General features: G+C 38.2%; 1 protein-coding gene across 1 annotated transcript in view; it reads right to left on the reverse strand.

The window, feature by feature from the left end:
• The window catches only part of LOC146474779 (major facilitator superfamily domain-containing protein 12-like), a 12,615-nt gene extending 215 nt beyond the window's left edge, over positions 1-12,400 (reverse strand). Inside the window, exons 1-11 of the mRNA XM_085116521.1 lie at positions 12,372-12,400; positions 6,736-7,266; positions 6,317-6,425; positions 5,686-5,805; positions 5,090-5,491; positions 4,901-4,993; positions 4,420-4,512; positions 3,800-3,973; positions 2,013-2,110; positions 715-851; positions 1-113 (exon numbers count right to left, since the gene is read on the reverse strand). The exon at positions 1-113 is cut by the window's left edge and continues 215 nt beyond it. Coding sequence (XP_084972647.1) covers positions 88-113; positions 715-851; positions 2,013-2,110; positions 3,800-3,973; positions 4,420-4,512; positions 4,901-4,993; positions 5,090-5,491; positions 5,686-5,805; positions 6,317-6,425; positions 6,736-7,256 — 1,773 coding nt within the window. The 5' untranslated portion in view covers positions 7,257-7,266; positions 12,372-12,400 and the 3' untranslated portion in view covers positions 1-87. The remainder of the gene's footprint in view (positions 114-714; positions 852-2,012; positions 2,111-3,799; positions 3,974-4,419; positions 4,513-4,900; positions 4,994-5,089; positions 5,492-5,685; positions 5,806-6,316; positions 6,426-6,735; positions 7,267-12,371) is intronic.
• Between the last annotated feature and the right edge of the window lie 2,600 nt (positions 12,401-15,000).

The following is a 15,000-nucleotide window of genomic DNA, read 5'->3' on the forward strand; positions in this document are numbered from 1 at the left end:
CGTTTGAACTCTAAATGAATCTTCAAGTATGAGAATCTTACGAACAAAAGGAAAAAAGTTCACCAATGTAACAACGGCTGTAGTTCTTCATTTTTCACAATCTGGTGGATAAACTGTAATAAAGATCATTAACATCAAATAAATATAATTAAAGTTGGTAGAAAGCATAGCACCATTTCTTTAGTAGCAAAACAAAGAATTCTATCCAAATGGATCGTTTTTTGCTTACAAATCATTCCTGTGACAAGGGACGAGTATAAAATACCTAGCTCGTAGTGAATACAAAGAACTAACAAATGGATTTTTCAAATGATAGATCAAAGAAATAACTTTGCAGTGTACCTTGCAGTACTGGTAAGCAAATGGGAGATCGTACGAGGTAAAGAAAAAACCATTTGGCCCCGGCGGGAATCAAATCCAGAACCTCTTGATCAGCTTTCCTCTACCGACTGAGCGATGCGGCCAGAAAGAAGCAGGTCGTAGTTGATTATGGTTGTAATTGCGGCAATGTGAACGTAAACATTCATTGTAAGCTTCCTGCCAGGAAACCGTAGACATTTTTTTGTTTCTGCTTTGTAATAACTTTTGTAAGACAAACCCAGGAAGTATGGACTTACAGAAAACTAATGACTTTCTCAGAATACATTCTGTGGCACTAATTTTTATCTACCTTCTTTCGGCTGGACCTGAATTAGCAGCAAAATTGAAACTCACCATTTTTCGAGCAGCCTCCTTGTGAAAATTGGAACAGCAACACAATCAACACATTGATGGTAGCTAGAGAAACTGGTACAACTGAAAATACCAGACGAACATAATCGCCACACTCTTCGCAGTCCTCAGATGCGTCTCTGCAAAGAAAACAAAGAATCAGGCAAACCTGTACAGATTTAAATGATCATGAAATACACAGGTCACCTCTTTCTCATATAGAACACTATCTGCTATCGTCGTCCCTTCGCTTGACCTGTCAAAACAGCGCTACAGCTATTTCAATAATATACGAAAAAACGTGAGTTATGAAGGATCGTGTGTTCCTGTAATTATCTGTTGTTATCATTGTGTCCACCCTGGGCCTGTCACCTTGTCGCGGTGGTGGAGCTTGTGTGTCTCAGTGACCCCAAGAGCTATGCCGGTGGGGACTCAGTCCCTGGCGGGTGCAACCGTACCGGATTGGTCGAGGGACAGAGACATGACAAAGGACAGCCCCTGGCCCTCCAGTTTGGGGGTTGGGCGTTAGGCTAATCACCTAACCTAGTAAAAAGTGAATGATTACAGAAACCTTACACATAAGAGGCAATCTACCGAATCTTGGGGGCCGAGTGGCACACAACATGACGTTCCAGAGGGAAAGCCACATGGAAGCTCTGGAACCGAGGACGCCAATAGTGCACCCAAAAACACAGTTGAGGATAGGAAACTGGATTGTGAGAACCTTGTATGCACAAGGGAGGACAGCCCAAGCGGCGAAAGCAATGAGAGAGGCCAGTGAACAGGTAAGAAGAAGAAGACGGAGATTCATTGGACACATCCTGAGACAACAACCTGACAATGACTGTGTTACAGCCCTAACATGGACCCCAGAGGGAAGGAGAAAGAGAGGCCGGCCAAAAACAGCTTGGCGGCGCACGGTAGAAAAAAAGAGGTCCACAGCAGGGTGGCAGTCCTGGAGTGAGGTGCACACTGCAGCGCAAGACAGGAATCGCTGGAAAGCCTATGTGGAGGCCCTATGCGCCACCTTGGCACCAGGGGACAAGTAAAGTAAAGTAATCATTGTGTCACTTAAAATCAATTTATCAAAAAAAAAATAAACAAATAAATATATAAAGGCGAAAAAAGGCGAAGAAGAACAATAACAACAACATCAACAAAAATACCGAGCTCTGTTATATTTCCTCAGCGAGTTTGCTGCAGGTACGATGTAATGTAAAGGCAGCCATGGCAACGCTAGGCATTATTGTATTTTTTCCCCTGAAAATGTTGTTTTTTAATTACGATATTATTTAGCTTACCTTTCTTCGGGAAACAGTTTTTGGATAAGAATGATCAAGGGTCCTCCTATTATATATGACATGAAGCTCGCAAAGGCAAATACGAAACCTGATGTGTCCTGACAAAGAAAACAAAATATATTTTATTCGCTTCAAGCCAAAAATCTTGGCAAGAAGACAGTAACTAATCCTCTAAAGGTCTTTCTTTTTGTACAGTAGAGTCAAAATGACGATACTTCATGGCCAGCTATTGGGGACCACTGTAGGAGTGTGATGCTATTACTCGACCATTCCCACAGTAACATGCCAGTCACTCCGCAGATTCCACGCTCGTGATTGGTTTTCGCAGTTTTGGTTACACTGACTCTTTTCAATTTGTAAACAGCGGCCTTTAGGCGAGAGCAGGGATTTTATGCTACGCTTATTTATGTTTTGTTCATTGACATTTAGCGGTTTTCGCCAGGAAAGCACGAAGAGAGGCGAGAAGACCGTTTTTTGAGGTCGACTGCTAAATTACCAGTCTCTATGTTGTTACACGACCTCATAAGTGACTGTTGATCGCTTGGTAATTTTATTTTTGCAGAAAAAAAAAACTTTTGCCGCCAAATGCGCAGTAAATCCCAGACTTTTGCTGACAGAACAGCCGTGGTGTCTGCCGTAAAATATTCAAAGTGGATCGATTTTTTTGCTATTCGATGGTGTGTGGAAATGCAGGAAAGAGGATTCCTCGTTTTCTTTCAGTTGAATGCTAATATATTAACCTTCAAGGGTCACTTTAGACAAATAACCACATGGAGTATTGTTAGTATAGAGCCGAAAGTTTAGTCATTTGGAGAGGAAAACGTGAAGTTCAGAAAAACTGAAGAACGTAACTTTTGTTTCTCTTTGAATCTAGCTGCCTACAAATGGTTGATGAGGAAACATGGCGGCTATAGAGACAAAATCTATGTCATCTTTGGGAGCAAAAGCCGCAAGACTTATGCACGGCTATTTACTAACACTTAAACTCTCGTAGAGGTATGGCCATGAGAAACAAATGTACAGCCAAGACCGTAAAATTAGCTTTTGTATTTTGGCCTAAAACCGAGAATAATAGCTCTTCGCCATAAAATTCACACTACAGGTTTTAAGGCAGTATTTTTTAAGCCTGAAGCCGTCACTGCGCGTGCGGGTTTCACATAGCTGACCATGTTGAAAGTCAGTCTTTGTCACGCGTGACTACTGTATTTACCTCTACTACGCCTCATATTGATTTTAAACCTCGGAAATTGCCATGGTCATTTGGAATCTTGGAATCTTTGCCATTATCAGTCCTTCAATCCAAATGACCCATCATTTTGGAGTTTCGTTTCATCACTTGTGGTACAGTCTAACAATAACTTTCTGTGCATTTCGAAAGCAGCCACACAACTGAAGAAAATTAACTATTATAAAAACAAAGAAAAGAAATAGAAAAAGCCGATCTTGACACTTCACGGAAATTATCACCTTTTTCATAATTATTTCAGAGAACTGCATGAGCATCACTGACATTTTACTCTTGGATTTTCCAGATACTGAGTAGTGTGTCGGCAATAGAACAGGTGCTTTTTTTGCACCTCGAATGTAATCATACAACTCCGTAATAAAAAAATGAATTATTTCTTCGCCTATTTCTTCTTCAATATCGCTGTGCGGAATTTGCGGTGACACGATATCTCTTACCCAAATGTAGAATTTATTGACAATTTAACTATAACTAGAGAACAAAAGGGAAATTAAATCATGTCAACCATAACAATTGTTTACTACAGGGTAATTTCACTCACTTTGTTGTCTCCAATGAGTTCTGTGGTGAAGCTAAGTGAATTAACAATCATGGTGGAAAATCCAAACCCCAGTAATACAACGGCTGGGTAGATCATCACGCTATTGGACTGGTTGATGAAATAAAACCACACACCAGCGCAGATCACAAGAAGAGAAGCCATGCTGAAACACCACTAAAACAAACGAGAGATGATTAGCAGGTCATTTCTATATCTCTCCTTCTCAAGTGCATTCTTGGGTAGATAGAAAATAAAAGAGAATGAATCACGCTCCAACATCATTTGACATAGATTTGTTGTTCATAAAGTTGTTAAGTGAGAGCAAGTTATCTTGTTGTTGGCAACAAGATAACTTGCTTTATTTTTCTTCCGGCACCATTCAACTTATTAAAAAGATGTTGAACAGAATTAAAAACATAAAATAAATGAAACGAGGGACACTAAGTCAGCTTAAACTGTTCCTGCCAGAGACCCTGACAGAAATAAATTATGAATAAATTTGATGTTCAAAAAAGGCATATACGGTTCAAATTATGTCGATCAGTGAGCTCAATGTCTGTTCAACAATTAGCAAAGTACTGAGCCTTGTGTCCCTGAGTGAGTTCATTTTACTGCAATACCTTGTTTCCGATTTTTCCAATAACTTTGTTTGAAAATCCTGCAGATACTGTTGCACTGATTAACATTACAAGTGGTAGATAAGCAGTGGATTCCTAAAAAAATAAAGAAAGAAAGAAAGCATTATTGGGAGTAAACAGATGTATAGACAATTTTGTTGTATCGCATCTGTTCAAGATATATAAGTGGTATATTAAATTGAATGTTTGTCAAAGTATACACGAAATACAACATTTTAACGAACAATTTAGATTGCACCTTATGGAATATATTGACTCACCAGACTGTATGAAAGAAAATGGACCAACGGAACACGGTTATGGACGAAATGAATATAATACAAAACTACAAGACCGAGACGGAGGGAAAGAGCCGGCTTCACCGACTAACTGACTGACGGATGGACGGAGAGCTGGCTAACAGACGGACAGATAAGTGAATGTGAATGATTAAAACTTCACATCATTGTTTATTTGTACATACCTTTCCAAAATGAAGATTATAAATCAGAAAAAGTGGCAGATAGGAGTAAGCTTGGTATTGCAAGAACTTTGTAAACGTCACGATGATGGCCACCTTCGGAAGATAACAAAAACGAAAATTAATCTTATTTTATAAAAAAATGACAATCCAATTTTCTTAATTGACCGCATGGGATTTAAAACAAGTTACCTTGTACAGATGAGGATCCGTAAGCCAGGCTCGTACAGTCTTGGGTGCAGGTGTTTCTGGTGGAGCAGACTCAGGGTCCCTAGAGACACTGAAAAACTTGCTGCTCACCCTGCTATCTGACGATAGATCAAAATTTATTTCCTTTAAATGTTGCGAAGCGTTGTTTGATGCGGGTAACTTGTGAACGTTGTTGTCTGTGAAGTCGGTTTCAATGGCATCAAGTCCTTTATTTTCAACACCGGGGAAGCCGTTGTCTGCTGAGAAACATGCTTGGATATTGTTTCCTGGAGATTCCTTGCCGTTTCCCTCGCTACTGGTACTTGTCTCATTTGGAACTTTCAACGTCAGTCCGTTCGGGTCACATGGCACTTCCAAACAGGTTCCACTGGAAGAAGTTTTTCTCTGTAAGATAAGGAAATTCGAGTCAAAAGAAGAATTCCGCCAATTTGTGAGCATACCATAAGCCACATATCAATTCGATGCGTTTATTTCCGTCCACAACGAGCCGTTATCGAAATTCTCTCCTTTGTCATCTTACTGTGGACGATGCATGGGTAAAAACAACGACAAAAACAACAGTGTGGGGGGGAACTTACCACAAATTTTCCAGATGCAGCAAACAATTTCTTCGTGCTGTTACCATTAGGTTCTTTGCATCCAACATGGAAAACCAGAGCAAACAATACACCCAACCCCGTCAAAATCAAAGCCAATAACTGTAAAACAAGAAATAAGTATTTCAGTTCCTTACGTGTTTAGCAAAGCACCACCAAAAGGGTACAATAATTCAAGAACCACCAACTTTTCCCTGGGTTTTCTCAGTTAGAAACATCTGATTCAATCCTTTACGCCTTCTTTGAAACCATTGACTCAGAAATCATTGCAGTGAACTCAACTATGTCCTAAACAAATTGTAGATATTTTTGCACTTCTGCACTGAGAGCAATGATAGGCTTTTAACGAGGTTACTTTTACATAAATCACGGCAAAAATTCCCCCGACTTATAAAGGACATGAAACGAGAAATGTTTTGGACGAGTGTAACCATGCTTGATCTAGATCGGCAAATTCATAAACTTAAAATAAAGTAGGTGTTATGAAAGTAATAAGTATTCCATTCTGTTTAAATTTTCAATAATTTCATGAAATAAACAACATTTTTTTAGAAACTTGTTTCCCTTAAAACATACAAGGCATTACATGAATTATCATCGCTAAATAGCTCACCGCGAAATCCATGGAATTCTTTTCAGAAAGATGATCGTCAGTTTTTCCACCGAAAATTGACCAAGCCACAAGATAAGTAGCAATGCCACTTGAGTAGGTGAAAGCAGTCCTTAAAAAATATCAACAAATAATCATTTGTTTTCCACAAATATACTAGTAAACGACGAGACTCAAAAATTTGAAGCATAGCCTGGACCTCGTGCATGTGATTTTAAAGCAGATAAGGGTAATTTCTTTAAAATGGAATTTTTGTAATGAGTGGAAACAGTAACGATGAAAGAGAAGAGTATTCATCCAAGCTTGTCAAATAATTCTGTATATATTACCGCGTACTGACAGAACATTTTACTCTTTCTATTTTCTCCGAATATTTGCATGCAAGTCATTAGATCTAGAAATGACGAAGGTGATTGGCAAACCTCAATGCATTCAATTCGACTGCTTCGTTTTGATCTTTAGCAATGACTGGAATAAGCGAAAGATGGCCAATATCCAGTAAGTTGCCAGAAACAGCCAAAAAGGTGCTCAGTATGGAGAAGTATACCACTATTTGCCATTGTCCACCGTCACCACTGCAAAGAAAACAAGGGCTGAAGAAGAGCGGTAAGAAGATTGCTGTCAGCACAGTTGCAAATAAATGCCACGACTTCCTTCTTCCAAGCTTCCTGGACAGGAACGGAATCTCGATTCTGTCTACCAACACCGCACAGACTGGTGTCATCGCTGCGTGAACCAGTTGTTTTTGAAGAAGCAACCAGCCAGAATTAGCAGCGGAGATACCAAGCACTTCCATAAAGAAAACCAGCTGAAACGAGTAAAGTAGGTGCCGCATTGTATCATTTATCACGTGACCCACTCCACATGAAAAGCGTTGAATAGGCGGTGTTCGAGATTCCGAACTAAGCTCGACAGATCGGCAACAAAGCTTCAATAAAGGCATGTTTGACAACCTGTAAATAAGGTTAACAATATATTAGCTTTCGTGATCTGGTACTTGTTGGGCTTAGTGGGTCAATCTTGGTTTAAACGGGTATCACCTTGTTCAAAGAGTTGCAAAATTTAAATTTAAACCTTGCCTTGCGCTACAATACGTAATTCAGTTAGCTTTATCTAACACTGCGAACAACACAAAGATATCAGCCCAACTGTTTCAAGTTTGAATCCAATTTATCTTTACCATCCATAACTGAAAATATTTAAAATAAAAAATTTCCGTGTGCAGCAATAGCTGTTAAAAGAATAGCGGACCAGTATTTCTCGGCTGTTATCGGAGAAAAATTGCCCTTAGAATTCTCAGTGTTTTATTTTCTTATAAATAGGCAACACCATCCCTTTCCCCAATGGAGGAAAAAAGCGTCTGGTTAAAACGTAGCTAGTGAACTCGCCCAATCAAATTTACTAGCGAAAAAATTCTTCATGGAGTTCTCGTGAAACTAAACTTCCTCTCTGTTATCGCCTCGAGGAACTCTTGAGTTTCGCACGTACTATCGAAACTCTCTGAGTGCAAATGTTGAAACCGTTTTAACGGGCCTTTAGTCCGAACGGAACTCCGAAAAGATATTCTACCGAATCGAGAACTTCTTTGTGGGCCCTCTTTATGCCTCTGCATCATCTCCAATGACAGTAATCAGTTATTTAACGTACGCGATGACGAAGCAAATCCCAAAGGTTCGCCTTCAAATTACAGCTGTTTGTTTTGTGAATAAGTGCATGATCATGACTGACTTGACCAGTTTTGAAAAGAAAGCCTGAAAATTTCAGGCTTTAACGTCTTTATTCCATTGCTGCTTAAAATTTGCTCGATATTCAACTCAGACATTTAAATTACAATCTATTTGTAAAGTGTAAGTTACAATTATATTTATACTTTACACTGGCTGCAAAGATTCTTCTTAAGTATATGCATAAGCACTCGTTTATTTCTATAATTGAACTTCCAACACACTTGTAAACAGCTGTACTTGCGTTTTTCCAGTTCACGGCTCGAAAAGATCGTATCACTGCACTTAGCAGGCTTAAGGTAAACAATTCCTCAAAAAAATCATTTATTTCAATCATTCTTTAAATCGAATGTTTGGTGTTAATGATAAGATAATTTGGCCACCGTAGAGAGATTCGAGTTTTGACGTTTCACGTCAAAAACCGCACAACCGCAAGGTCATCGGAGCGGTAGCGATTGATCTCAGCAAGGCTTTTGGCTGCCTTCCGCACGAGCTGCTTCTCGAGAAGTTAAAGTTCCATGGTGTGATTGACGATTCAGTGGCACTCTTACGAAATTACTTATCATGCCGATATCAACGAGTTAAGTTGGGCCATACTTTCTCCACCTGGATGGGTGCGTCAGCAGGAGTGCCACAGGGACCACTATTGTTTAACATTTTCATGAACGATCTTGCATTTGCTATTAGAGATTGTAGGCTGATAAGCTACGCAGATGACACTAAACTCCATCTATCGCACAAGGATCCCCAAGCTGTGGAAGACGGTATAAATCTAGATCTGATTAACACTACACAGTGGTTTCAACAAAATGGCATGATAGCAAATCCGGATAAATATCAGGCTCTGGTGCTGGGAAACACGGGTTACGATTTCGATATAAAATGCGAAGAAAAGCCCATACCTGTTTCCAGTGAGATACAGCTACTAGGCGTAACATTAGATAATAAGCTGAAATTCGATTCTCATGTCGCATCTATCACCCGAAAGGTCGGAGGACAAGTTAATGCTTTAAATAGGCTTAAGAATGTTCTACCTTGCAAAACCAAGGAAGCACTGTATCGTGCCTTTATTTTACCGCATTTCGATTATTGTAGCCAGATATGGCACCATTGTGGAGCCAGGAACACCAAGAAATTGGAGAGAGTAAACGAACGGGCACTTAGACTTGTATATAAGGATAAGAATAACTCTTACGATAGATTGCTAAGTTGGATTGGTTTGCATAGCACACTAGAGGGACGTCGTATCCAGGACATGTTGATCACAATAAATAGCTGCTTCCAGGAGAGGGCACCGACCCCCATTGCAAACTTATTTAAAATAAAGGACACAAAATATAACTTACGGGGCACAAACATGCTCTCATTGCCCAAAGTAAGAAGCACCAAGCTTGGTCTTAGGTCTTTTCGGTATTTCGCTGCAAAGACATGGAATGCGCTGCCGGACTCGATTCGCGCCATGGCCGGCGCAAAGGAATTTTTGGGAAGTATTCGTCATGCAGCATTTTAAAATTGTTATTATCGTGGTTGGCTTTTGAATTTTTAAATTTTAATTTGTACTCACACATGTATTGATACATGAATTATTGGATTTCCTGGATATTTTAGATTTTTAAATTTTTAGATTTTAGGTTGTTAGCTAATTTTTATCTTTCTTTTGTTTTGTAATTTTATCTGTTTGTTTGTGGGCTTCCTGTAAAGTATCTTTTAGCTAAGTGGAGTGCCACGTAAAATAAAGTTCTTATCTTCTTATCTTATCTTAGCCCTTCCGTGGTCAAAGCGAATTGCCTTTTCAACTCTGCTGATAAAACCAAACAGTCGTATCCACTCCCCACAAACGCAGCACTACGCTTCTTTAGAAACTATCTCCCTGATTCTTTAAAAGTATTTACTTGGCAATACAAACATATGAATAGTCCAGTACAACTTATTCAAAGATTAATGTTTCCAATTGTTCCAGTTGCCTCAAGGTAAGATATGCCCAAAAGGAACTATAAAATGGAGACACTGTTTTTATCATTTAGAGCTGTTCCTTGTTTTATCTTGAAGTGGAAAGGGGGACTGGTGAAGTGAATTCACTCCAACCCAGCTTACATTTACTCGTCCCATTAACCCTACCACATTCGAATTCCCCTTCAGATGTGCTAAGTTTTGGCGAAAGGTGCTAAAATTAGGATCCAAAAAGTAATGTCAACAACTATGAGCTTGTTCTGTTCTGGATCAATAACTTTAAGGTGGCGGGTGATGTAGGAACTCGGTTCCGTAATTTTTTCTCAGTGCATTTAAATTTCTTGCCGTTGAAGTCTTAAGATATTTCCACACACAAACTTCCACATTGGCCACTAGGTTAAGGTAAATACTTCGACTATTTTGTTTGCCAAACCTCAATCAAGAGAGCTGAGAGATCTATTCTGGGTAGACGTTGTCTTGCGATATATAATTAGAAGCAATGAGGTCAAATAAGGCTCACGTTCGCAATTTGTTTCTTTACGTTCTTCATGGGCAATTGATCCACCAATATATTATTTTCAGTTTATGCGTAAGAAAACGTGACGAATGCTCAATTAAGGTCATACATTTAACCTCCTGTGTTTATGGTTTCCTAGTTTCTCAGTCAAAACAACACCGTTGTCCATTGAGTCGCCCCAGTTGCTTCCATGAGTAAACAATGCAAATGTCGGCATACCTCCCTCCCACACACGTAAACCCTGGCCTAGGACAAGGAATTACCAACCAAAGTTTTCAACCACTTCACCAGAAATGTTTTTCAAAGCCAATTGGTTTTAATTCGACAGCGTTCAGATGTGTTCTATTTCTCATTTTAGACATTGACCCTTCCAAAAAATTAAAGAAGGTATTGTTTATTTATCTTCTTGGTAGAGTGCAACGAATTTTCAGAACATACAATGCAGTATTTAATCTATATACAAATAGCTCCACTTTTTCTGTTCCTTTGTTTAAACGGGGTTCCAGAAGAAGGAAGGGATCCAAAACAGTGACTGATCGATTGCAGTCAGTTTGCTCGGTTTTCATTGGCCGCACGTATAGCCGGTCGATTGTTTTTCACAGCGAAAATATTCATAGAATGTCATGACTTTTAATGTGTATTGTAGTGAATTTTCTCAGCCAGAGAAAGAAAACTTTCCCCGACTAATGTTGAATTCCAATCCACCTCTGAATCGTTTGTCGTCGAAGTCGAAAACTCCGCACTTATTTACAGTTTTAATGCCCAGATAAGGTGATTTTTTAGGAAAACTAGAAATACTATTTTAGTTCTTATTGATTTCTGTTCAATAACGGATGCAGCCCATTTTGAAACGTACTTCATAAAAATTATAAACAAGCATTGTCTAGACAGGCTACAAGTCCGCTCCTTTACCAGATGCAGTAGTCAAACAATATTGTGTTAAGGCGTAAAATAATAGAGAAAATACTGGTTTTAATGCATTGTTCATTGTTCCTTAATTAATCGAAGTTAGCCAAGTTAACTAGTATTAGGGAGTTACTTTCCAAACGGTGACTGTGGTGCTGGTCGATGGGGGAGTGCAAATGAATGTTTGGTTTTATAAGTTATTTGACCACCGTAAGGAGATTCGAGAGCTGAAGTTTCGTAAACTTGCCCAATCAAATTCAGTAGCGACAAAATGCTTCAAGGAGTACTCACAAACCTAAAGTTGCTCTCGATTATCGCCTCGAGGAAATCTTGCGGCTTGCTCATTCTATCCAAACTCGATCCCTTAGTGCATCCAAAACTCGACCAGCAGAAACGTACCTCCAATAAGCATGAATCCGAATATCATAATAGGGAGTATAAGCAGCTGCTACGGCAACGGCAACGAGAACGTCCCAAAACAATAGGATTTAATGAGAAAAACAACAGCCCTGCACGTGCATTTAAAATTTTTGTACATTTCTTCGCCGTACTCAGTAAAACAGCAATGTGAAATAACCAAATTTAAGGTTTTGTTGAGAACGTGAACGGCACACGATGGTGAATTTTTTATTCGTTGTCCTAACTTGAACACCGTGCTTGCCAATTCTTTTCCTGGATAGTTCAGCCACATTGTACAAGTTGAACGAGTTGAAATAATCGCGAAGTAGTAAGAAACGTGAACGTGTATTTTCAAGTCACGTTTTCGTTGGCGTTGCCGTCGTGGTTTCTTAATGTCCCTATTCTCTTGTGTTGAGCCGGATGTTTTTTACTACTTCATTGCCTTACCTTGGGTTTGAAATCTAAAGTACGGTTGTAAAATGTTACGATGGCTGTTAATAAACATGTGTTTGCAAATGTTACAAATAGAAGACGAACCTAAAATCAGCGAAAGAGTCCTTACCTTAAGAAGTAAAACCTAGTTCTCCTTGCAGTTTGTACCGATTAAGGCCGATTGACTATGCTCACAAGTGTGATTAAAGGTTGAATGAACAAGTTACCAACTTAAATTAATTTAGTCATATGAATAATGTGGAATATTTGTGGTCACGGTTAATTATCCGTCTTGGCCACAGGAAGTCGATGGGACTCTCGTTGATTCTTCCCATAACAGGAACTGTTAAGTGAAGTCAAAGTTTTTACAGCTACTTTTGCTTTCTTTCGTGTTTTACTGCAAATAAATGATCATTATCAGTCCGATTAAATTACATTAATAAAGTTGGAAGCTTAAGTGCATTAGGGATCAAAAAGCGATAATTTCTGGTTGTAAAATAAAATCTTCTGGTGGAATCAACTTGACTTCTAAAAAGTGTGAAATCTCTTAGTTGCAAAATATGAAATTCAAGCAGTTTTTATGATTCTTGCAACTATTTAATATAATATGCTCCGTCATCTATGCTCCCTCCGTCCGTACGTCCGCCCGTCCATGTAAGCTAATGTGAAATGAGACACTCAACTTTACACTGTTCTGCAACCCGCTTTTTTTATTCGGCGGGAAGTTGAATGGCCAACTGAATTTAAGAGAAACAAAAGGAAATTTTGAAGAAAGCCATAATTTCATGTGCTCGTTGGATATGTCGAAAATTTGGAAAGAAGAGAAAGGGAGAGAGAAAGAAAACAAAAACGCGGGCGATGAATAAGCAAAGTTCAACGTAAAATGCCAACGACGAAATGCCAGCCATAAAGACAGACTAATTTGCCGTTTCATTCGGTTCGGCGCACCTCGTGGAAGCGGAGATAGTAAATATTTTTCTCATTTTTTTTTTCTATTTGTGAGCGGGCGGTATCCTGAAAATCCTACAAAAAGACTCGGTCCAGGAGCGGGCAGAATTTTCTTGTCTCTGACCATGGTCACGGTAACAACACGGTGACCGGAATGCGCGGGAGATTTTGAAGTAACATCATTTTACTCCGATCCGGCGCGACGACACGTTGAATTTTTTTTTCTTTTTAAGTCAAACTTTTCGCTCGCTAAACGTTGTAAAACGAACGAAAAACTCAGCAATGGAATAAAGGATTGTTTGTTTTCCAAAGAAACGGGTATTGATTTGATTTTGTAGACAAAACTTTGCTGGTTTGCTGTTTCTTGCAGTGTTGACACGTCATTTAACTTAAGCTTAATGATATTGCCAATTGAAGGGCAGTCTTTTGAGCTCAGTTTTACGGTCCATGTTCATTATTTCCCTTGGGTATTATTTTCTAATATCGTCCCATTTTACTTCATTTAAGAAAATTTGATACTTAGCTTAAATAGTCAAACAAACGTGGGCATAACCTCTGACAAATTCTTCTTGCACACATTTCTCTAATTTTAGCATTGATTAGTGACAATCTTGACGGGGAACAAATACAAATACTTAAAATAATAACATATAAAGTTAGAGAGTAAGATGTGTGAGTATTTTTCGCTCAAGTTTTTTTACAATGACAACTTTCGTTAAAAGCGAATGTAAACTTTGAAGTGCATGTGATTTCATTTTCATCAAAACAAAGCTTAAGCAGAACATTTAGCCGTTTGATTGTACGAATTTTTTTAAAAATAGTTGTTTAATTTATTTCTGTACTGCTTGCTATGAAATATCATAGTTTTTTTTCCATTTATTACTCCAGAATATGTTTTAAAAAGTCTGTTTTATCGTTAGTCTAGCCCCGTTTTTCTGAGGTTTATACGCACGGCTTTCTTGATAAGCAACATTAACTAGTCAAGATCGAGTGACAGTGTGACGTAGCGCGCGTAGACTGTTCGCAAACCGATTCGCCTCGATCATCTTAAGGACGGTGCCTACTAGTATTTTTGTGTGGTTTATGACTTTGCAGGAAAAGCAGAGCTTAACAAGGGCTATTGGAATCCAAAAAATGCATGGTTACCCCCAATTTTCTTTTGAGATACCAAAACCATTTGCCAAGTTCTACTTTATCCGTATAGTTTTAAACCGTGCAAAAATATTCTATTGTATTGTATTCTATTCTATTGTAACTTTTAAGTATATTCATGAACTTGAAGATTATAATTTTAATATCCTTAAGAACAGCGACATCCATTCCTATAATACCCGGAGAAAGAATGATTTCCGTCTCCCACGAGTACGAACAAACTATGGAAAGAAGACACTCCTTTACCAGGGTATTAAGGAATGGAACCTTTTAGAACAGTCTTTCAAAGACATAAATTCTTTTTTAATTTTTAAGCAACGTATCAAAGAGCGTGTTATTAGCTAGTTTTTAATTCTTATTTCTAATTTTTATTTCTTATCGCTGGCTTTGTATTTTCTACTTTTAAATAATTGTAATTTTTAAAATAATTGTAATTTTTAAATCATTTCTCAATCTACAGGGCCCCACTGAATAACACTTTCGTGATGTGGGCCCCCTGTATAAAGATTGTTATTATTATTATTATTGTTATTATTATTATTATCATTATTGTTATTATTATTATTATTATTATTATTATTATTATTATTATTATTATCATTATTATTATTATTATTATTATTATCATTATTATTATTATTATTATTATTATTATTATT

The sequence above is a fragment of the Pavona decussata genome, unplaced genomic scaffold, assembly GCF_977016875.1.
Source record: "Pavona decussata unplaced genomic scaffold, jaPavDecu1.1 SCAFFOLD_87, whole genome shotgun sequence".
Taxonomy (NCBI): domain Eukaryota; kingdom Metazoa; phylum Cnidaria; class Anthozoa; order Scleractinia; family Agariciidae; genus Pavona; species Pavona decussata.